At 41.9% G+C, this 25036-nt stretch overlaps 1 protein-coding gene across 1 annotated transcript; it reads right to left on the bottom strand.

Annotated features, from left to right (window-relative positions):
• Positions 1-3966: 3966 nt before the first annotated feature.
• Positions 3967-24640, bottom strand: cxxc4 (CXXC finger 4; the record flags this gene model as incomplete). The annotated part of the gene is made up of 2 exons (XM_079219542.1): positions 3967-4011; positions 23816-24640. 2 exons carry the CDS (start codon positions 24638-24640, stop codon positions 3967-3969), a joined length of 870 nt encoding a protein of 289 aa, XP_079075668.1.
• Between the last annotated feature and the right edge of the window lie 396 nt (positions 24641-25036).

The raw sequence follows: 25036 nt of genomic DNA, 5'->3' as shown, positions 1-25036 counted from the left end.
CCTCAAATTTGAGTGTGTTGGTTTCAACGAAGATAACATCAGTTCTCTATAAGCTGTAGGTGGTTGATTTGAACATTTTGACCCAGGAAAACATACTTTGAACATTTGACCAAGAGAAATGCATTCCTGAGAACATAGAATGTCTCCTTAATTTGTCATATTGAGAGGCTATTGAGTTGGTAAACCATCTAATACTTCATAGAGTATAATGCTAATAATATTAGTGTGGCCTGATCTTTATCCGACACGGCATAAAATAAACAGAATGAATAGACATGCACAAAAAAAGCAGCTGCGCAGCATTCAGATGTTGATTTAGAATCAAAATGTCAAGGTTATGAATGAAGCTTCAAACTATCCGGAACAGCCCATATACAACTTTTAAATATATTACCTTTGGTTGAAAGTCCTTGTTAGATTCTTGGACATATCAAACTTACGGATGTTTGTCCAAAATTGCAGCTCGTCTCTCATCTGGGGCTGGCAGGTCAGGTGGTCCTTGTCTCGTCCTTCACTGGTTTCCTTATTTTTCCTGTTGTCTTTTTGTCTGTTGTCTTTTTTTCATATAAACTTGAGTATAAATCCTTTTTTTATTTTTTTATCTGAGCCACAGTCCGACTTGTCTCAATTTCATCAGAAGTTGTTTTATATTTTATTAGGGGCTCGTCTTATCTCAATTACAACACCTTCACCGCTTTTTCCTATAAAGATGTTTATGGGATATATATCCCATAAACATATGGGCAAACGTATTTCATTATAAAGAGAAATGCGGGCAGGGCAGTCTGCTGATTGCGAGCAGGCACACGCTTGTTAAGTTGAAATGATTCAGATTTTGGCGGTAATTTTACATGTTCACTTATTTTGTGCAAAGAACATTTCTACCCACATATTAGTGATTGAAGCCTAATGTTATTATAACCGATAGAAATGACAGAGACACAACAATAGGTGACCTGCTTGTAATAAATCAGGTTGGATCATTTTAGTCACAGTCAATGAATATTAACGTAACATGTTTGTCCTGTATGTGTAATTACATACAAAGTCAATGCAAGGACGTGAATGAATTCATTCAAGGAATTTTCCAACTCAAGGAGGAAATTCGCATGACTCAAAAGCCTATCAGTGTTAAGATGTTTCTCATGTTGTCACTGATGTCCTGACATTGATTCAGAAATAGAGGAGAAAAATACTGTAGGCGTCTGTGGGCACCCAGAGCTCTACGGTAGTACCTCGTAGTTGTACAGAAACGAGACATAACTCAGCGTATGTTTGAACCAGACACTATCTATGATAAAATTAATAACGCTGCTGCTGTATTTCTGATAACGTTATTTTGAGTGTTGATGGAGCAGCTCCAATGTTAGCATAGCCAAACTCCATTTAGAAGACAATGAAGCTGTTTTTAAAAGTTGTTTGCTAACAAAGCATGAATTCAGACTTTTGACATATCTGCATCATTATGTAATTATTTCAGCATTATTTTTAGCCATTTAGTGCAATTAAATCAGTTTCATACCACTGTAGTAAATCAGATGTATTGCTTTCTACATACAGTGAATACAGCTTGGTGAAATTCTCAGAGCTCCTCTGGATGATGTTATGAACCTAAACAGGACGGGATTTGGTTTTTCGACATATCCACAACATGTGAAATGCACCAATAGTGGTTATTTCTGCCATGGTTGGTGAAACGTTGGCGTCAACATGGAGGGTAAAATAGTTTTTGGTAGACAATGGGTGAGGAACAGGGTCATCTTGATGTGATTTTTGTCAATTTGCGTTATAATCATCATCCAAAACACATTGGTTTAAAGCTGTAGACCCACAAGGACAGAGGACTCTCAGTATATTCCCACCACCCCGCTAATTCACTAATGTATTCCTGCTACGTCCTCAGCCTCTATCTCTGCCTGTCTGAAGCTGGAAACTGAACATTACCACTGGGGCCTGAGGACTTTAAATCCCAGCTCCAGAACACAGGGGGTGGGGGAGTGGGGGGGCTGGCTGTCTCTGATGTTATTTAATCTTGCCGGCCAGGGAGTGAGCAAGCTAGCATACCCCCTGATGCACGTTATCAACCTCTGATGACCAGCGAGGGAGATAGAGCGCCTCAGACGCCACATTGCCGTCAACACGGAGCACTTCAAGTCATCTTCCTGGCCGGCCTTAACCAGTCAGCAGCTCAATTTGGGTGATGGCAAGCATGCTCAGTCAAGGGAGAAGTCGGCCCCGGATGATTTCCTCCTCCTCTGCTCGTTCTCCTCTGCATCAACGCCCCTCCCCACCTCAGCTGCCGCTCAAATGTGCCTCTGTCCTCTCTTTCCCTCCTACTGCCTCCCTCCCCATCTTACCATAACTACTCCCTTCTCCCCTCCCGTGAAACCCAAAGACCCGGCAATCGCTCAGTTGCTCAAGCTATCTCAGGAGCCTGTCTCGCTTCAGCCCCCCCCCCCCCCCCCACCACCTTCCTTTTCTGCCCCCCACACCCCCCCAAGAGCATTCCAGCATGACAAACCACATGGGATTTCACTAGTCCTTTAAAGTCTGCTGCCTCTGGGAACCACTCTTCTTCGTGCAACATTTTAGTATTCAAGGGATACGTGGCTGGGGAGGTAACCAATGCTGTTACATTCCATCCGTCTCCTCCTGGTTGTTATTTCTGTTGATGCTTGCAGGAGGAGAACAATTTTTTTTGTTTTTTCAAGTGATCATAATTGATCACTGATTTTTCCTTTTATTTACATTGGCGGTTTGTTTTTCCTGTCATCGGTGATTCCGCCACATCAAACATTTACTGTCGAGATGTCTTTTACTGAAGTCATTTTTTTATTTTAACACATAAAAGCATCACAACAACAATATACAAATTCTTAGTAATCTTTAAAACCAAAACACATTTACACATGCAACAATAGGGTTTAAGACAATGAGTAACTTATTGAATAATTTTGTTTTTGGAATGTGTTGACATTACTCTGCAGGAGAAACGTCCAGACTATCCTTTAGCTCCAGAACAACATCTGATATGTCAAATATGTATAGTGTACTGTAATTAATTCTAAATTTGAATGTTTTCAACATAACATACAGTTCTTTTACTGGCATTACTCTCTACCTTTTAGACAGTTACAACCCTTAGTGAAAGAAAAATAAATAGGTTTGATAGCCTTCGTAGTTTTGTTAAAAATGTACTTTGAGAATATGACCTCCAGACAGCAGTCTGACTCATACATGTGGGGTGCTGTCACAATCAAATGACGCCCAATTGGATTTTAAAGAAGTGCAACTCATCACACAAGACAATGTGCCCTGTTCTGCAGCGAGTCCACTCAAATAAGGAAACATGACAACAAGTCCATCACAAAAGCACTGCTGCCGTCCTTTCCGTCATCATTCTCAACGAGACACATCAGTGCCGGGGACGGTCTTAACATTAGCGTGGCATTTAAAATATGGGTTTCAGATGAAATAAAAGACAAAAGTAGAAGATGACTCTGTTTAATAAAATAATTCAAGTCAAAAGAAATGAAAGGTTGAGGAATAATCAACAGAATAGATTATTGCTCCAGAGTAAAGTGTGTTGTGTTTGTTATATCATTAATCCATGTGGCCTCTTCGGTTTGACGGAATCAGAATGATTGTATGATTGTCTGTTTGAGTCCTTTACATAGGATTGGCTGTAAACCTACAGCCACAACACTGAAAACACATTCATAGACACCAAAAATATACATTATGATACTGTCAAAAGGTACAATAATTACACAGAAAAGGAAATTACAGAGTTAAAACAACACCATTATGTTTTCATTTATCTTTTTGTCTGTCCACTTTTCTTTTCTCGTCCTCCCCAAATCTGTTGGGCGCGTTGGGTTCTGTGAACCCATCAAGTGCTCCTGGCAGAGTCAAGAGTCCCACCTGTCCTCCTGCGGCTGGATGGGGCAGCCATGTCTCGCCGCTTTAAAAGAACCATCGAAAAGCTTCCCCGGTGTTGACCGGCGTCCTCTATGGGAGACAAAAGGTGAAAGACACAATTTAATTTCCAGATTTCAGTGTCATGCCTGTGGAAAATTCATACACACATTCAGAAAGTACAGGCAACTTTGGAAGCCAATAATCAATAGTATTAGAATCATAGTCAGGATAACACCAGTTTGAAATGGCATGGACATTAAGTTAAGTAAAAGCCCAGAAGGACACTTGAAGCGACTATAAAGCCCAACCACCAAACCAAGTATTTCATCAAAGAGCCAGCCAAGGTGATTACATCCACGTCCCACCCACACCCAAATAATCATTACGCTGGATAAAATATTCAATACAAATTCCCAAGAAGCAACAATGAGGCATTTAATTACTGCAAGCTCTAGCCGCAGTGAGGGGGAACAGTGCATCATTTCAATTTGAGACCGCGCCAGCAGCCGCCCCTCCTCCTCCTCCCCAAAACCTCTATGGCAGAGTGACAGCCTCTCCTTTCCCAAACTCATTTGGAAGTCAAAGACATAAAATACTGAAGTCCCCCACCAATCCCCATGACCAATTAGCACATTTTTTGATTATTTTTTTTTTCACGCTGTTGACAGGGGGGAAATAGTGCATAATCACAACTAAAATCACTCTAGTCTGAGTGGAGGGCAATTTGACATTTTAATACAAAGTGTCGTCTGTGGCTCCTTAAATGCATGCTGATGAGAGCTTTAGCACCAGACTCCTACACTCTTTTTCGGTTGATTGACCAGATGTAAACATTATTTACAGTGTATGGGCAATAATTTAATATTAACCTAGATTAAGCTTCGATGGATTCATATATGGTCATATCATGTGGCTATTTTTTTTACAAAGTGAGGTTTGAATGAATAATTCAAAGCATTTGTAAATCAAAAAATAAACAGTTCTTCAGTTTGAGGTGGGGGAGGAGATCCGTCTTATATAATGCACAACAGTAGAGCTATAACAACTAGTCGATTGATCAATTGGTTGATTGGCGGAAAATGGATGAGCAACAATTTTGATGATTGATTAGCTGCTCTGGACATTTTTCACAAAGAACAAAAATACCACAGATTGGCTGATTACAGCCTCTCTCAAACGAAAATACGCTCCGCTTTTTTTGGTGTGTGTGTGTGTGTGTGGTCTTCTATCACAATCTCAGCCTTAGTAAATGTATGGCACGTACTGTACAATGTATGCTTAGCATTATAGCTGTGACACTTTTTAACATTTCAGTTGGAACATTTAGAAAATGTAGTCAGGTGTTAGAACTGACATATTTTATAAATGTGACTTCAGCCGTTTCAGATCCCCCAAGTAAACAAGAGAGGAAATACTTCCAAAGTGGTCAAAAGTCAGCACCTGTTTATCAAACCCCCAACAACAAATTATGAGCCCCAAGACACACTAGCTGTAAGGTTAATAATCGCAAGTGTGCAGCCATTAGGTATAAACCAACAGATGATGCCGATATGATTTTAGGACCGATTTCCTAATCTCTGAAGAGAGGGAACTGAAGCTCAATCCATGAGGATCTGCAAGAAGACAGGTGCAGGGCCCTATGTCTGTAGCAACCATTTACCATTTTTCACACCACATTAAGCAGTTGCTATTATCCTTCCAAGTGAATAATGGAGGGACCCAGAACAGCAGGATACCATCATCACCAATTTAAAGCCCCAAATGAAATGAAACGCCATCATGTTATGAAGGGTCAAGACGCTCTCACAGATCTGATGTTTTCTTTTTTGCTTAATTGCAATGAGCTGATGCCTGCCCCCTTGTTATGTCATCGTAGAGCTAGTAATTGTGTTTTCTTGTTCTGGGAGGTATTTAGGCTTTTCTGAATACATTTCCATGTAATTTCTGCCTTTTAAGATATTTGATAGTGAGAAAAACAGAAAGTGGCATGAAACAAAGGTGCCAGATTTGACGATGGTTACATTGTGAATTTTCTAATCACCTGAACCCCCAGAACACGTTCAGGAAAATACGTTGGATTGATAAATGGTCATGTATTTGTGGTGTTCCTATGTGTACTAAAACCAAAAATGTATACAAAAAGCACGGTCTGGAAGACAACGAGACTAATCTGCAGTTCAGCACATTTCACGTTTACATAAATGCCAAGCCTGGGAATCTCAACAAACACAGTACATAAAAAAGCAATTGCTATAGTGCATGTTGGTGTATGTGAGTCCCACTGCATAGCTCACGGCCGCCGATCTGCACTGCTTTCATACGGCGGTTACAGTTAATAATGCCATTCCAACCGACAGCATCGTCATAGAAGCGTAGCACCCACCCCTGGTTCCCCTTCAGGTTAACACTGTTGGCTCTGTCGGCACTGTTGCCATAGTTTGCACTGTTCGGGCCGTTAGCACTGTCAACATGTTGAGAGGCAATCAAAATGCTCCCAGTCTTGGATCTTGCACATTTAAGGCACAGGAAGAGAGTGCAACAGGCATGTACAATTGAAATGTTATGGATATGGTGTGCACATCCTCATTGGATATGGGGCACTTTCAGCCTTAAGCTCTGCTCTCCCGGTCTAGAACGTGATGTTTTAAGAGCTGAGGAGAGAAAGGGGAGGTGTTTATCTTGATCCATATTCTCACATTGATCAGTCCCTGGTGGAAGTGCGGCTCGCCAGAGACAATAATGACCCTGATCTGGGCACTCTGCATGTCTCTGTTTTGTTAAGTTCCCGCGTTATCGATCCAGTGGGGCTCCTGAGTGCTGCTTGGATTCACTCCCGGGCCTCCTCGCCTCAGCACACTGCAGTGACCAGGCACAAAGAAGGCTCAATTAGCACAGCTCTGCCTTCTACCTTCAAAATCACTCCATTAACCGCCAGGGAGACGAAAAAGAGACAAGAATACAGAAACAACAGGGAGGAAGGGAGAGACCGAGAGGGATGAAAGGGATAAAGGGAGAACGGAAAAAATAGAGGAGGAAAAGGTGGGGAGAAGGTAAGGGTTGATAGTGTTACACCAGGGACACGGGAGCGACACCAAGGTTTCACCTCAAATCAAGACGCCGTGGCAGCAGCTCAGCCTCACGTCAACACCGCTGCCTCTGCAGCAGAGCATACATAACAACCTGGCTACAACGACACACCGAGGGAAAGACAATTTCCCGCTCTGGCAATGAATGCACACGACCGAGTATTGAACCGACTGGAGGAGGAGGAAGAAATTTCTCCAGACCTCAAATTAACCCCACCACACCAGCACAGTAGGCAGTGTATTCAACGTGTCTGCCGGTGGCTTTCGGTGATAACGACACAGTAAAACTGACGTTGTGGAATAATTCTCTGCTGATTCCAGAGAGGCAGTGTGAGGTCTGTGGGCAGCCACGACACCCTGTGATCCTAACCGAACCTGGCAGGTGCAGTTAATGCTGAAGCCACGTCGTCTGCTGATTGAGACGAGGTAGTAGAAAGGCAATGCTGGCTAGAAAAGGACGTTGAATAAGGAACAAACCAACCGGGCTGAAGCAGCTTCTGTAAATGCTGCTTTAACCTCTGCATGAGGCTCATGCATGCACACATACAATAAACCACCAACCCCAATCTTAAACACTCCTCCCTCTCTTTTCCACACAAATAATGAAAACACACGAACAGTCCCCAAAGCCCCGGCCCTGGCCCGCCTTTCCCCTGCAGCCTTGGCGTCACACTGAGCTGTGGCCAGAGATAAACCACTCAAGACGATGAGGATGATAATGGCAGACGCCGCAGCGCCTCAAAATTCAATCAGCACCGGGACGTCAATGCGGATGAGCGTAAAAGTGAAATATGCTCGCCGGCGTGTGTTAAAAGACGCCACACAGGGCTCGCAGAAACAACAACAGGCGATGAAGAGGACGACGAGGGGAAAAAGGATAGGGAGACGGGGAAGAAAAAAGAAAAAAACAAGAAGGGGAGAGAAAATGAAAATAATGTGTCTCTACTGCTTTGCTTCCCAGCAGAATCCCACTGGCATTCTGAGCAGCCCTACTTTAACCACAGACTGTGAATAAATTACCCTTTTGAACTCGGGGTGATTGCAAATGTGCCCCGGTTTCTCTTGAGACATGTCTGGCACTAACCCTCAGCTCTATGCTTCCAGCCAGCCTTGTCACAGAGGCCCCCCTACCCTCCCACCAACACACACTCGAAGCACGGACACACACAAGCATGCATAACATCATAAAACTTTTAATTCACCATAATTGCGGGTAGAATTTAGAATTATTATTTTTTACATCAAACTACAACCTCGCCTTCGAGGCCCTTCTCTTTGTCTGTCTTTTTAAAAAAAAAAATGTGTTCGAGATGAGAAAGTATCCTGGAAAAAATGTGTAGTGTGGCAGAAAAATCTGAGTACAGATGGAACAGAAAGAAACAGGGCAACGACAGATATGGTGGAGACGAAGAGGGAGAAGGAAGGAAGGGAGGAATCTTCGGGAGAGATGGTGGCAATGGGCAGGTTGAATAGCAGCCTGTGAGAGTGTGTGCTGATGTGTTTCAGAATGCTCATTATAGCACATGGCCCATACATTACCCTGACAATACCCATTATTTATTAACTTAGAGACCGGGAACCAGGCCACTTTTCATGACCGCAAATCTTTGGATGCAGCACTGACGGGCTGCAAACTAAATATATATAAATAAAAAACAACCCTCCCCCCACGCCCCCCCCCCCTTTCCTTCTTGACATACAAACTGCAGCTGACACTGCCTGAGCTGTCTGGATGCTTACTTTTTATAAAACATAATTACATTTTTCACACAGCATCACCACTGCAAAGTAAAATGTGTGTGTTAACCCAGGTCAGCCAGTTTTTCCATTTTTTTTCCCATCAAAACCGTGCACCTTGCAAGCGCTAACGAAATCTGACACCTCAGAACTACAGTCAGAAAAGTTAAGTCTGTGATCATTTCAATGTAAAATGGCAACATGCAGGGAATTGCCTTTGATTATTATTTTAAGCAAACTGGTGGCGAGGCAGACAAAAACGGAAAGAGGGGTAAGGAAAGGGCATGCTTCATCAGAGCCAAGGAAGGAGGACTCTGGGACCCAGTCAAACATTCAGGGCCGATCTCCAGGTCGAAGGAAGAATGGGGGGGGGGGGGAAGTTGCAGCGGTGCAGTCAGCCTTAACTGATGTGTTATATATTGCCTGTCACTTTATTCTGCAGGAATATTGGGGCGTTGCCAAGCTCAAACCTGGAAGGTATAGCAATCCATCACCTGCACCGTTACAGGCGTTGCCGGGTGGGGGTTGAAATCTCATCTCGAAGCTTGTAGCCAATATTCTAGCCACCCAATGCCGTTTATAAAAAGTACCTCTCCAAGGCCGCTATCACGGACAGACCACTCATCTAGTCATCCACTCTGCCGCCAGTCCTGCATCACAACACCGTAACGCAAACAAGCTGCACAAAGGCTTGCACCTTGAGTGTTAGATTAATATACAGAATCATCAATAACATTCATTCTGGTGATAATAAGTAAACTGACTGTAATAGAATAAGCATTTGCTGTGATGAAATTATCTTCTTGCTTTGTGGATTATTTGTGTACGGGCCAAAAAAATAAGTTTTGCTCCAGTGTTCTGAATACTTTAATCAATGCAAGTGAGAAATTAGCCAAGTAATTTACAGTTCTACAGTGGTATTGCAAAGCACAGTTACACATGTTCTAACCAAACCAATCATTATAATATTATAGGTCAGTTAACGTTTTCACAGATTGACTTTAACGTGGCCGTTTTCCTTTTCTTTCTTTTTTTCTGATCCGACAAAATGCTCACAGCTAATGTTTTTAATTAAACACAATCCCATAGTCGTTGCATTTTTCGCGGTTCCCTAAGATTTTAACTTTCACAGTACAACTTGGAAAATATGATATCATTTTAAACCATATAAATATCAATTCAAAAGGAATGAGATGTATAATTTAAGTGTATGATTCATAATTATTTATCATTGATCAGTTGAAATGTGTACTTCAGTATTTTACTCCTTTAGGAATCAACTGTGGTCTATAAAACACAAGGTTGATGCTACATTTTCTGTATATTGCCAACCCTTGCAGACATTTAACAGCATTTTTTTTAAGGTTTTATTCTGCACAGATCGTTGGCGTATTAAATTATCCATGGAAGACTTTAAGTCTGAGATATTACCAAATTGAGTTGAATACCCTAAGCTATTTCTTTCAACCTATTTTTCCTCTAAATAGCATATGTAATCAGATAACCGCCCCACTTCAATATGCTCTAGACACTCCGCACAGACAAAGGACTCAAGAACATCAGGGTCGCGATAGCATTCCAATACTGAAATACCGGCTACAATCTTTTAATATAAGGCCCAGCCTCGCTCCAGGCGTCCATGCAAGCAAATCAAGCTAAGTGTATTGCGGATGTTTGTGAGTAATGAGGAATTTTTGAGTTTTTCGCTGACTAGGCATGGTTGAAGTGTGGATAGAGGAGAGGGGGGTAGGAGGGGTATGATGGTGTGCTTAAGAGCTGTGCCAGGGAGAGGCGGTCACAGGGGGGAGATTAGGCTGAGGGGCATCGAAGGAAATCCAAATCCATCTCCATCTCAGAAACATCCTAAAGCAGATTACTTACTTCAGTGGGAGAGGAGGAGAGGGAGGAAAGAGAGCGAGCAGCAGAAGAGCGTGAGATGGATGAGGGAGCAGAGGAAGAGCGAGAGAGAGGGAGAGCAATTAGCATAGATGCAATTCTGGCACAGTCCTCTGACTTGATATTTGACCTTCTGCAAGAGTCTTGCCAAATATCGCCTGAGAAGCGCAGACGGACCATATGGCAAAGTGCTGCTGGAGGCTGAGTGCAGTGTGACTCGAAGCCTCCGTATGCTAATGAGGGAATGTAATTACAATGCGGTATTCCTGTAGGACGTATATTTTACTAGCCCTCCATAGGAGTGGGTTTGCAGTGACACGGGCCAAGGCTCAGTGGCTATAGAAAAAACACTTTTTTTAAATCAAATTCTGAGGGAGCCATTGAGTGGACAGTGAAATGGAAGAAGCCCAGTGTAACTGGGGCGCCAAAAAGGCTAAATCCACACTGGATCCCGTTGCTGAACTGCGATCTCCTGCTCTCCTCTAGACACGCCCCCATCAATGATGTCACAGCAAATGTTTTCTATCAGCTGCTGACTACAAAACACCTGCTAAGCCAGTGGCATCACTGATGGGGGCTTGGCCTAATGTGCAAGACGTGTGAACTCTTTAAACCATTGACAGTATTGTTATTCGAGATTTCTGACTTACGTGAGATCAATATTAATTTAGCCTTTAAATCTTGGGATATTATCCAGCTTTTCCTGTGCAGAACCTATGTAAACACGGTCAGCTGCTGCAATCGAACAGGGGATACTCACTTCTAAACCACAATTCCTGGAGGCCTGTTAAGTTTTTCATTAAATGTTCAGCAGAGGTTAATGACATCATCTTCGACTATGTATCAGTATCCATGGGTAGTATCAACATATAAGATCACCACAATTACGTAATTAGGTTTTAATGGTGGATGAAAGGTGGTAACATTTTACTTTAAAGGTTCAGCAGGTTGCTTGTCACTGTATCCTGACAGTAGTACATTAGACAGATAATCTGTGGAAAAAATGGGCCGCCTCTTAGTGCTCCTAATGGCATTTGCAAGATTCCACGGCACCCGCAGGAAATCAACCAATACAGAGCAGAGGAGTCTCTAACGCAGCTGTCAATCACTGCCGATCAAGTAGGAATCAAGATTATGAAACTGTAATGCCTATTTCTCGTCTCAAATATTTTCAGGAACATATGTAAGTGGGCTGTTTATCTGTAAAAGGAGAAAGTTTGTGACCCATCCACCATTTTGAAAGCAGTCGAGCCAAAGCCAAGCTCCGCACACTGACTGGTGCAAAATAGGCAACGCAGTACCAGGATCTCGATTCCTATTTGATCTGCGCTGCTTTGATCAGTTTGACAATTTGATGCAAATTCATTAGCAGTGATCCAACAGCTGCGTTAGAGACTCCTCTGCTCCGATTGGTTGTTTTCCTTTGGGCGTGGTGGAATCGTGCGATCGTCATGAGAAGAACTAAGAGGAGGCAGAGGAATATGATTTTGTTCACACATTATTGGTTTCATCTATTGCTGTTAGGATATAGTGACAGTTTGAGCAACTCTGTTTTTTTTTTTTCTATTTATCAATATAACAAATGTCTCAATTATATTCAATACAAAGTGCTCATTCCACATGTAACGGGTATTTGCAAAATGTTTGCTGTTAACATATATCATGTGTTTTCCCTTAATATCTGGTCAATCAACACCAAAACACAAGATGGGGTGTGTTGACTTTCAATATACAACACAAATCTCAATCCTTCCCTAACTGTGGCCAAGTAGCCTAAATCTAAAAACACAGGAGATGCAGTTCCCAAAATCATGTTATTTGTACACCCAACAATCCATTCTGACCTGCAGATCAAGGATACCACAGTTGTTTCCTTCAAAATGTATTTGGAAGTATTTAAACGGGTTAAATATTTACAAGCAATAACTAATGCTTATACTCGAGAGGTTTTTGTCCAGTAATTATTCAGCATTTGTAATCAGAATAAGGAGCAATGGCAGAGACGACGCCTTAACGACCCATTTTTCCTTTTAATGTTTTCGCGTTGTCTGGTACCTAAATAATAACACTAAGTCAGAGTTAGAACAACCTCAACCTATAACACAGAATACAAGCTCGCACAATGCATCCATACAGTGTGATAGATATCTCGGCTAAAAAGGGAGCGACTTTCTGCTGTTGAAATCGTGCTCAGACGCTGTGCCTCTTCCATTTAGCATGCATGGAAAAATCCCTGCCCACACAGACGGAAGCTGAACCGACCCTCGTAGGAAGATACCCAGGCAGCACCCTTGGGTCAGAGGCTGCCGTCTGCAGCCGCCGGGATCACCTACCTGCTACTAAGTACAACAGTGCAGGCCTCCATTTCAATTAGCTTCACCTAAGTACCCTTGTCCAAATAAAGTATTTTTTTCACAGGGCCGCTACAAAGCTAACTCTCCTCTGGTAGCAAGACCTATATGGGAGTCATCGGTGCAGCTTTTTGCTGAGATTTCAGGGGGGAAAAAAAACTAAGAAATGTAGCAGCGAGGTCAATTGAGCTTCTGGAAATCAGAGCAGTGTGAGCGAGTTGAAGTGTGGTGTTGCAGGATGGGAGCGGGGAGTGGAATGAGGGGTAAGATGAGCAGGACACGCGTTTGAGTGTGTAGATACCTGAGGGATCTGGTATGGAAATCCCCAATTTCTCAGCCAAGTTGCAGCCCTTTGAAAAGGCGCAAGACGTCAGCAAGCACGGCGAGAAGCCATGTGGGTGTAACGAAGCGAGGGCTAAGCGAGGCAACATGCTGCCAGTTCTCTGAAATGTTAAATTGAAATGCAAAGTAGGAGCAGGCCTTCTTGTTTTGAGCAGATTTTTCAGCATCTGTGTGGGAGCCCTTAAACTCAGAAGGTCTATATACAGAGCTCTGCATATTTACTGTAAATCAACATAATATTTAGGTTAGGATTTGAAAATACAAACGGCTGAAGTTGAATCTTTAATTGCACTCTCATAATGGAGACTTGAGTCAAATCAATCTGTGCATCAAAATCAGTGAGTAACAAAAATGTCAGTGAAGCGCTGGTCGGCTCACAACGGGAGCATTTCTTCGACCTGGATGGACATGAACGTTTCTTGACTAAATTAGCAGTACAAAGTGGGCAGTGGTGGCCGTAACATTTTTTTAAAAAAACGGAGCACTTGCGAGAGGTCGCGGATGAATGTGGGAGGGGAAAGTGAAAGAAACGGCGCATGCCTTGCCTCATTAGCGCCAGTGGTGTGCCCTTGAGCTACGCCCTTAACCCCAACTGCTCCAGTGGAGCTGCTCAGTGGCCAGCAGGTCACACTGTGATTGAAATGGGCAGCTTCCAGGTGTGAATGTGTGTAATTGAGGGGGTGTTTCCTGCAAAAGCAAGCTGGGCTCGAGGTGAGAAACCTCAATGAAAAAAAAGGAAAAGGAAAAAGTCACAAGATAAATCTTAGGGTCGCGACAGGAGTGGAAAGCAGTAAAAACATAATTCTTCTACATATGTTATTATGTTTATTTTTTCAGAGTTTCTCTAATCTTAGTTTTTTTGAAAAATGTTACTCTTCAGGACTATTCAAATGAAGCAAAAATCATCCCTCTATTTGAAAGAGTATCACAATGAGACATGTATTTGTTTCAAAGACGGAATTATTATTCATTGGCTTGGCCGTTCATTTTGTTTTTATTATTGTTTGTAGACAATATATACGTCCATGTTTCCAACCTGCCTCCTCACAGGAGTTGAATCAATCAATCAACTTGCTTGATGCGCAGGTTCGGACGACATGTAGTTGAGATTTAGGAGGTGTGACCGACTACCTGTCGGTCACACCATGACACCCTTCCCTTGGTGAGACGTTTGTCCTCGGAGAAGCCTGATTCCAAGAATCATATGCCAAAAAGGTGAAAAAACACTGCTAATGTATTTATACTTTATTGAAAAATACAAGGCTGTGTAGGAAGTAAGTCTTAATTTGTTTTTTATTTAATTTGACTGAAATACACTGTAATAGCCATAATAGACTTTAATAAGATGTTTAGTGATTTATAGAAGTGTGTTGAAATGCTCCTTTAAGTTACGTTACTGACTACGTCAGAGCCTATATCCCTCAGTTGAGGTTAATCAGTCTGCGGAGCAAGACAGTTTTTTGACCGTTGTGCCAAGTTGAGCACTGAATGACTCTTGTATCTTTATTTTGTTAAGTAAACCTTTTAAAATGGAGTTACTGCCTCTGAAGATTCAATACGCGTCAAGCTCGTTGCCCACACACAGACTGTAACAGTAGTGGTAATGGGGATTACCGGACGGAGACAAGATTGCCGCTACATACACAATAACACTGCGAAGTCAACTCTTTAGGTGTGTGGAAAAAATAAAAACCTCCCTAAGACAAAGGAGGAGAAGAAAAATTATTAAAGTCATCTCGTTAGAGTTATAAAGCTAATAGATTACTTGCAGCAAAGTAAAAACAAGGAATTACACAAGTAGGCTTTAGCTAAACTGGAAGGTGAAACTTGACAAAGACAAAAACAGGCGAGATATCGCCAAGAGAAGCCAGTGGGCAATGTAATATGCTAAAGGCAGCGTTTAAGACGAAGCTAATCCAAGCAGACTCCCCCCTGCTCCGACATTTCAGCTCCACACTGATCAGACGGGGAAACCGGTCCCAGTTTGTCAAAACACAGCTTGCACTCTGAGCAGATTGAAATCATTTCTCTACTCAACAGAACGCAACAGACAGATCTTTAGAGGAGTGACAACAAACAGCGAACAGCTCGATGGTTTATCAGCGGTGGAGGACAAAGGGGCTCTTCGCTCAGGAATGAAAAAATCCACCTGATGTCATCAACTGGTGCATCATAAATCCTATCCTTCGCCTGGGGGCCACAGACTGACTTCACGCCTCTGTGACACTCTCTAACCCCAGGGTTTCTATCAGAAAAAAAAGAGAAAAAAACCTTGAAATATCTTTCTGGGCATGGTGTCAGATGCTTGCCATGAAATATTCATGATGTGAGAGCAGAGCCACAATAGAGGAGGTGGCAGCATGCGAGGATTTGACTTGCAGAAACTGAGACGCTTAAACCACATTGACCGATTTCTCCCATCACCAGTTGTCACTCACAAATTCACTTTCACGCCAGTTTTCTTGGATGAATGGCACAAAGCCATCTGTCACTTACTGCCTTTAACCTATAGATATAAACTCATTAGTGCATCTGCAGACCTGCAATTTTCTAGCCCTGTATATTACATTTAATCTGTTTGGCAACTACAAAGAGGTTAACAAAGATTGGAGTTTTCTTTTTTCTTTTGCCGCTCAATAGAATAACCTGCATCAAGTTGCTTTACGAATTAAACCGTTAAAGGACCTTGATGATGCTTTTCTATGCTTTAACCAGTCAACTATACTTAAACCTTGTTTATCTGTGCAGCATATTTAGGAAGATATCAGATTTAAGAGTTGCTGCCAAAGAAAAAAAACCTTTTAAAGGCACAATCTGTGATCTAAATGTAAACAAAGAGGGGACAGGAGCCACATCACCAGAATTTCGTAGAGTGATACAAGTAAACCGAAATCATCCGTGTTTTCTGACTCATAAACATCCATAATGTTCGAAAACACGGCGGATACTTTTTATATCTTTTTAAATATCAAACGCCTAAATGGTTTAGCTACAAAAACCTTTATTCAATCTATACTCTACACGTGAATATACCTGTAATTAATTTGGAGAAATAATCAACTAATTGGGAACTACAGTACAAGAAATTATCAAATTTACATGATTCTTTTCATGACATCCACGTCGACATATTTTTTTTTTTACTAGATTCCTATAACGCACTTGCACCAACAAGGAAGACTGTTAATGCACTGATACGGTAACGTTAAGAGCAGACCAGATGTTCTATTGTGATGGATCCAAAAACGTAGGATATGCTTGAGAAAAACATTCATTGGTTATGGGATGTGGCCCTTAGAGTCGCTGGTCTGGTTTCAGTGAATTCCTCGCATCAGGGCCGGGGTAACGTCATCATCTTAGGCAACAAGAAGCATCATGCCAACCAGACCCACAGCATTAAGCAAGGACAACTTAGAATTAAATAAGGGGACTTGAGGCCCTCCTAGAAATCAATTCCAGTCTTCTTAATTGCATGCATACATACATGATCGCAGACTGGGGGTTAATGCCTTAACTTCTCTTAAGTTGATTAAATTCACAGCCGGAACCAAACGGATGAAACTACATGACTTTGCTCACGCTGTCCTGTCGAATCTCCAGTTCAACAGGACAGCGTGCGTTGTCAAAACTTGTCAATCTTAACATCTATGTGTCGTACATACAATTAAAACAGAATGTCTTGTAATTATAAGTCTTGCATGACCGTAAACATATACATACATACATATCGCGTTTCCTACGACCAAAAGTCTGGTTTGAAAGGTTAAACCAGAACTGAATGTGGAGGGTATGACTTTGAAGCATGAATGAAAGATGATATTTTTCGCTTCCTGGTTTTGCTTCTGCACTGTGCAGCCAGCTACACATGCATATTAATGTATTTTTGCCCCCAGAAACTACTTCTCAAATGACAGACTTTACATTTATATGACGTCACACACATGCACACGCAAATATTCCGTCCATCTAGTCCGTCTGTTTTCGAGAAAGGTGATTTATATTTAAAGTATATGGAGAAATATGAATAAAAACGTCTTTTTCTTTTTCATGCAGTACTGTGGTTGACCACTGGAGCTCTCTCATAGGTCCATTGCAGATATCTTGAGATTCCTTAGCCTGGATTTCTTCTTCTTTTTTTTAAGTCACTGATTTTACTATTATGTGATTTTCTTCTTGTCTTAGCAGGTAACCAACGTGTTGGATCTGTCTACAAATGAGAGTGATTTACCAAAGTCAGAACACAATTCAAAAGGAAGTGTGACAGTTAAATTGTCTGTATTGAAGCGCATCATACTGGCCTGGGATGGAAATGAACCATCATCAGGTTCATGCATTATTTTTTCTGTGTAGTTTATTCTGTAGTGTCCTGTGTTTAAGAACAATGTAATACTATAGCTAATGCCTAATAGGGTGTATTATCGAGCCTCAAACGAAGGAGCAACATGCCTGTTGGAGGAATTTGGTAAGGGCTGATTGAAAATGGGGAATACCATGTTCAAGAACAACTTTTCTGATTTGGCGCTTAATGTTTTCAGTTCAGTCACTCATTTTGCCACCGGCTTTGTTTCCAATTGCTTTAATCAATTAGGGCAATTTTTGTTTTTAATGGAAAGGGCTTTTGTACACATTGTTGCATTAGAGCCAAAACACACTATGTGCAGAAATTAAAATAAATCCAGATCACATAATTTTTATGGAGAACAAAAACAACTCGTTGCAATGCTCTGCGCTCATTGAAACCCTGTGATGCATTTGCCGAAGACTTTTCTCTCACACTTTTTCATATAGGCTCTCACTAATGACGAGATACCTTTTAACTTCTCAGCCAGAGTCACCATCAATAATTGATTCTCATCTGTTTAAAATTTAAAGTGCCACACATTAACGTCCTCCCGCACCTGCTCTTTCACGCTGTCCATCCTCCGCTAGGCTGCTTTCTACCCTCATGTCGCTCTCTCTCTCTGTGTGTATGTCTCCTCGCACTATAATAAAGACAATGGCAATGAGTTTTCTTTCACCACTGAACCAGGGATGTTAAATCAAACGGGGGCAGGGGAGGCGACGGACCACATAATGTAAGGCCATCATCCAGACACCTCAGATTACGCTTTGGCCTTAATTGGTGGCAGTGGCAAAAACGATGAATTCTTTAACAGTGCCGTGCGGTTGTGCCTCTCCAAGCGTAACAACGGCCTAAGGAGGACAGCTACTCGGTGCAAATGGAAGCTGACAGAAAATCCACACGGCACGACCAATCTAGGGGAAAAAGGGCATGACAATGAATAAGGGGGCCCATGCTCTTAAGCAGCTGAGGGTAGCTTGCAGGAAAGATGTGTATAATTAAGCGGTCTGCATCGTGGTTCAGATGGCAAAATCCTATTGTCTTGACAGGAGCTTAAGGTTGCCCTTTAGGTTGAGATGCGCGACGGCATACGGCCTCATTTTTCGTTTTTTTTCTCCACACTACCCCAGACCTCTGCGACCAAATTAATCTGCAGTTTTAAAGCTTGAATAAATCCAGTAAGTTAGAGATCTGCAGATCTTAAGGCTGTCTGTCCCTCAGGCTTTTCCTTCTTCATTTTTTTCTTTTATTATTATTTCTTTAACCCCCCTCTCCTTTGCCCACAGAGATTGGCTGGCAGCACTCAGTGTTATCTCCAGGGAGGCGAAGGTTGGGGGAGGGGGTGAAGGCCACAGATTTGTCCTTATCTATTCTGAGCACACCTAAAACAAATTAGACCTGGCTGCCATTGCTTATTTGGCGCCCGTGCTCTCATTAAGGGGCTGAATCCAAGCTATTTTCCTCAAGGTCCTGCTTCCTACCATTTTGGGCCTTGTCTTTTATCACAATAGCAAAGGTTTCTAGGCAGCCGTGCCACCTTTTCATCTCACCCATTTCACGTAGTCATATCAACGCTGCACAAAGAGCAGAGGGAGAGAAAGAACATCCCCCTACACCAGGATGCTGTTTTCTTAGACAAGACTTGACGCTGGCCTTTGACATTTGTTTATTGAAAGGAGGAATCTGTTCAATTAGATTTTTGTTTTGCCGTTTTCTTGCTTTTTCTACACCATGTGTATGATACTAATGTTTAGATGTTGTTGTTTCAAGGATTTTGCCTCGTCTTTTAGTAATATTAACGTCAACAGCAGAGGTGCTGTTTAAGTCAAACGACCCAGCAGGCGCTTTGAATCTTATGATTTATGATTATATCAAACTGTATAGTTGAGTAGGATGTGGTTTGAGACATCTCAAGTCTGCATTATTGAGTCATTCACAAGCAAAACCTTGAAACAAAACAGATTTATACATGCAGAGGCTACACCTCAAATCCACATCTTAAATTTTTTTTTCAAATTTTGGTTAGATGTGTTTTTTTTGTTTTTCTCATATTTATTAAATGAAATGTCTGACTGCATAACACAGTGAAAACCTAGACACAAACTGAGATGACTTTTGACAAATATTGTACTGAACTCCTCTTCTAAAAGCCCTTTTATAAATATATGAAGCCTAAATTAGCATTGAAGTCATTATGACTTACGTCATGTATTGTTTTATGTCAGAACATTAACATTTACATTAGAGCTCTACTTGTCTCTATTAATAACAAAATCACAGTCATTGTGATAATGTTACTGATTTTTCGGGAAGAGAATAATTCCTACTTAAAACTGGTAATGAAGGGAACCCTCCGCTTAACTCGTATACAGTTTCCCAGATAAACTGAAACCAAACTGGTTTGGAATGAAACCTGCCGAAATTAGAATGAACATGTTTCATTAACTTTGACCTAAAGAGGCGTCATTAACCTCACTGTGAAGCTGCTTTTAAAGATTATTTTCCAGTAGGGTGTTACCATTGAGCAACTTGTTGGATATTGAATACCAAGTACCTGAGAAGACCCTAAGGTGTCCCAAGATGAATCTCAAGAATCATAAGGTAATTAACACAAAATGATGATGCATATTTCTGGTCTATTTTCTTTCACCTCTTAAGGCACAAAACCCGTATCCTTCAAATGAAACGATCCGAGAAGGACAATCAGTTTGGTTCATGTCCACACCGAGGTCATGACTATGATGAGGGGCCGGAACTAGACACTGCGTCATTTTAAGAGCCCTCAAGCCAAAAAGGATTTGAACGCACAAACAACACATGTGGATGCCCTCACCATGTGAATTTTAGAGCCACAATGTTAAACATACTTTTGAGCAACACAAGCTGGCAATCATAACTTTTGCATTTACAGAAATTAGGAACTGGCTACAGCCTTTTTTCAAAAGTCTCTCTGCAGAAATCAGTAAAGTTGAGGTAAACAGTTGAGGTAAACAGAGGTGAAGACTCAGCTTACCCACATATGAGTATTATTGCATTTGAAAGTTAATGAAGGACCTTTGAGCCATAGGAGCTCAAGCTACGCAAAGGTAACTGCTCGGGAAATGTTAGGTTAGATGAGATTCCTCTGCCAGACTAATCCATCCTGGAGCCTGAGAGCAGCACGGAGAGAGAGAGAGAGAGAAAGAGCAGAATCTGCTGCAGAACAGCACAGCAGTGACATAGGGCAATTCTCTAGGGCCTTGCATTAGCGCGCTAAATTAAAGGGGGTATTAGATTAAATTGGCTCTCCGATTTCAGGGGTGTGAGTAAAATTCTGATTTGCATTTTTCACCGCTGCTTAAGATATAATTAGTTCAGGGTGATTCCCATGTGGAAAACACTGACAGCCAAATCTAACTGGCTGCCAGTAGCTTATCGTCTCTTCCAAGGCAAAAGGTACACTGTGTGTGTGTGTGTGTGTGTGTGTGTGTGTGTGTGTGTGTGTGTGTGTGAGTGAGAGAGAGAGAGTGTGTGTGTGCATACAAGTTGCCTTTCACATGTGAATTGGCAGGCATGGGCTGTAAATTCTCCTTCTAAACTAAGCACCTTTCTCCTCACACTTCAAATGCCACTCAGCTGTGAGCGACCATTAGCACCACCACCAAGGTGAAAAATAAGCCCTCCCTGTTAATGTACGTATAAAAGTTTGTGGGAGCAAGAGCGCAACTTCACACCTCTACGATGCCTTTAAACTCAAACCCATTTCTGCAGCAGAAGGTGTGCCTGTAATTACAGATGCAGAGTCAAAAATAACAATTACTGCTGGAGAAGTCCATAATATGAATTACTGAACTCAGTGGAGAAGCTTTTAACAGCAAGTGTGGATTTGTATGAGGGGGTTTTCACACCCTTGATAATTCTAACCGTCTTTTTAAATGGATGTTTTCAAAAGTGAGTCTACCCATGCATTATGAATGTGAGGCCAGCTTCCTCAACACCTGTTTGGGGACACCTGTTAGTACACGATATATGGAGTCAACATTAAACGAGCTTCCGATTGCCACTTCTGTGCTTCACACGTCCAACCTGTAACCCATCAGTGACCGCTTTAGTTAACCTCCTAAACGCTGGTTTCCCCGTACTATCGTCTGTTAGAAGTGTAATAGTTTTTCCACACTGGATGAAAGAAGCTCACATATACTTTGTATCATCTTGTTCCAACACACAATTGAAACTAAATTACTAAATTGAGTATGACACGATGGTTTTGTGGCTGCACCAAATGGAAATAATCTAGATATTTCTTTTTTTTACACTGCCAACCATCTCTATGATCAAGTGATTTCATTTGTCTTTTAACGTGAATCCTAAAGGTCTAAATGTTCTGTGTTTAAATTGAAATATAGTCACTACTTCAAAAGTCACCTTGTTTCAGGAAGATTCTAAAATTAATTTTTCTAGATTCTAGTGCACTGATCGGTCTTTTCAAGATACAAAAACTAATTTTGGATTTTTGTTTTTTCATGTTTTTACCTACATTTATCTTGATGGGAACTTTTGAATACTTTGGGTTCTTAACTCGAATTAAAAATAAAGCTCTAGGTTTTAACAGTGCTTATCTGCACAGTGTGGTTATACGACTGACCCACTGTTTTGGATTAAGGAGGTAACAATCAGACATTATTTACTCCCTCAATTTCTGTTTCAGATGCTAAGTGGAGAAGCTTTTGATTCTTGGCACTCCCGTCAAAATCATTCAAGGTTATTAAGATTTTAATCAGAGATATTAGCTGTGGATTCCATGCTGTCAAACTGGGATTGAATTGACAGAAATCCTCCATGTAGCACTAGATTGTTGGGTACATGAGACATAAATGATGAGAATCATATGGATACATGATATGTTATGTCACAGCACTACTGGGCCAAGAACATTTGCATTCAGGTACAATCACAATCTACTTTGAATCCTTCCATCATTTCCTGATCACTAAAAAGCAGCAGGCACAGGTGATGTTAACATTATAGAACATTCGAAAAACACACCTAAATGACCTTATAGACTTATCTGTAAGATTGAACACCTGGAAAACAATCTTATCGTGGATTCAAACAAGAATCAGACAATCTGATGACACAAATTCATAATGAACAAAGGAATCCATACATGGTGTGTTTCCCATGAGTAGATGAGGTAATATTTTATGATTAACCTCTTTTTCCTCTCTATGTAATCACTTAATTAATGAGAAAATCATCAGGCCCTCAGGTTACATTTGTTGCTGACTCATCCATATGAGCGCATGTTAAGTCAATGAGCAAGTTCAGACTGTCAGGGTAAAGAGAACCACATTCAAAACTTAACATTCACATTCTGCCTTTGACAATGAAATGTCAGCGACTAAATAAATCTATCCAAACGAACCTTAAAAACAAAAATGCCCTCTGATTGTGTCCTAATGAAGCCTCTTGCCACTTATCAATTAATCCAGGGTTTAATGTGTTTTTCAATCTCTACACCCTTCTTGATATGTATCATACCCAATATTGATCCATAATTGGCCATAATGAAAAAATATAATATAAAATGATTTCCTCTCAACCCTGCTGTATATGCACAATCAAATCATACAGGATCAGTGGGAGAGAATCGTTCTGGGTGTCTCACTCCCCTCCCCACACAAAACTTGGGTATGTTTTGAGAAACGCCATCAGCAGCCCTGCCATTACTCTCACCAGCTCTTGGTGGTCGGAGGCTGAGGCTTTGTGGGATATTGATTCTCCCCATCCAGAGACGGTTTCCATAATTGGTTAAAATGACCGGGTGTAGAGAGGGATGGCTCTCTGCTGAAAACCATTTCCCAGCCCTGCTTGGAGCTGAGCCAAGCTCGGGGTTGTTCGGATGCGTTCCAGCCCAGCCTGACTGGCAGCAATTAGGGGTGTCTGAGCCAAGCTCAGCTTGCGCTCCACACAAACACCCCTAATTACTGCCAATTAGGCTAGGCGGGTAGGCAGATTTGAGAAGCCGGGGGGATGTTCAGGCATGGGTGGGCATGGAAACAATTTTCAAGGGCTTAGAACGTGACTGGATGAAAAGGTTAATGCTTTGGAGTGCAAGGGGATAATAACAAAAGAAGGGGAAGCAGAGCCCCGGTTCTCACCTCCAGCGACGAGCCTGGCTTCTTCTTCAGCTCCTCGCATTTCCTAAATTTGCAGATCTGGTGGCCCGTTTTGCGGTTCCGACAACTGCTGCAGACACCACAGTTGATTAGCCGCCTGCAGGGTGCACAGACCCCACACCTTTTCCTTTTCTTCTTCGCTGGGTTTCCACTGGATAGCGAGGAATTATTCTGTGGGCAGTCTGCCAGATTGGCAATTTGAAACGCACTGTCTGTAACGGCTGCTGAGGCTGCGGGGGAGTGAAGGGCTGTCATGACGATGACCCCGGGAGGTAATGAGATGCCCCCTAAAGCCGGGATAGCGGAAAAAGTTCCAACGCGTTCTTGGAGATTCATTATCTCTGCTTCAGCAGCGCCGCATTTCAGCTTGTTCATGCATTCTCCTGCTAAAGGTCTGCAGTGTTCGGGGGATAAGGTAGAGAGGAAATTATTATTTGCCATTTGCAGCGTCTCTGGCAGCACGCCAGGCTTCCCCGGCCTCTGGGAGTCATTTCTATGCATGCTGGTCCTATTAGGGTTTATTGCCGCTGATTTCCTTCCCCAGAGCATGGCGTTATCGCAGTTCCAAGGGGACATGCCAATTCTGGCACTGGGAAAAATTGGCGTTGTGATGCGGGCAATCTTAGAAGTCTGTGGAAATGCCCCATTGGCTTTATAAAAGTTTGCAAAAGACCTGTACCTTTCCATTTCTGCGTTATATTCCAAAAGCTGGCTTAATCCACCATCCTGGAGAATATCCTTTTGTAAGAGAGACACATCTGCATTCTGTCCGTTTTCAATGCAAAGCACATTGTTTATGTTAGCCATGGCTGAAGAATGGTTGTCAATGTTCAGGAGAAGGGAAGTGGGCTCACAGCGGCCTCTGACGAACTGGAGCTGGTTACGAACAGTGCGTTACCATCCTGGTTTATCTTTTCCAGTGCTAAAAGCGAAAAACAAACAACAGTTACACATAAAAGAGGCAAATGTTTTCATTTTAATCAAATTTCATTTCTCTGCTTCAACTTTTCCCTGAAGATTAAAGCTGAACATTTGAAGAATCTTCTGGCACATTGTTTACGCCCTGCGTTTTCTAATGGAACTATCACAAATAGTCAGAACTGATCTTCATGGTGACAATAACGTGATAGCTGTGACGGACCAATATGCCATTATTATAATGGGGATAGAGAATTAGCATGCTTCAAAAAAAAGATGCCACAC

Source organism: Taurulus bubalis (genome assembly GCF_910589615.1).
Source record: "Taurulus bubalis genome assembly, chromosome: 6".
NCBI classification, from domain to species: Eukaryota; Metazoa; Chordata; class Actinopteri; order Perciformes; family Cottidae; genus Taurulus; species Taurulus bubalis.
Note: the sequence above shows the minus strand (reverse complement) of the source record. Positions and strands in the feature narration are given on the sequence as shown.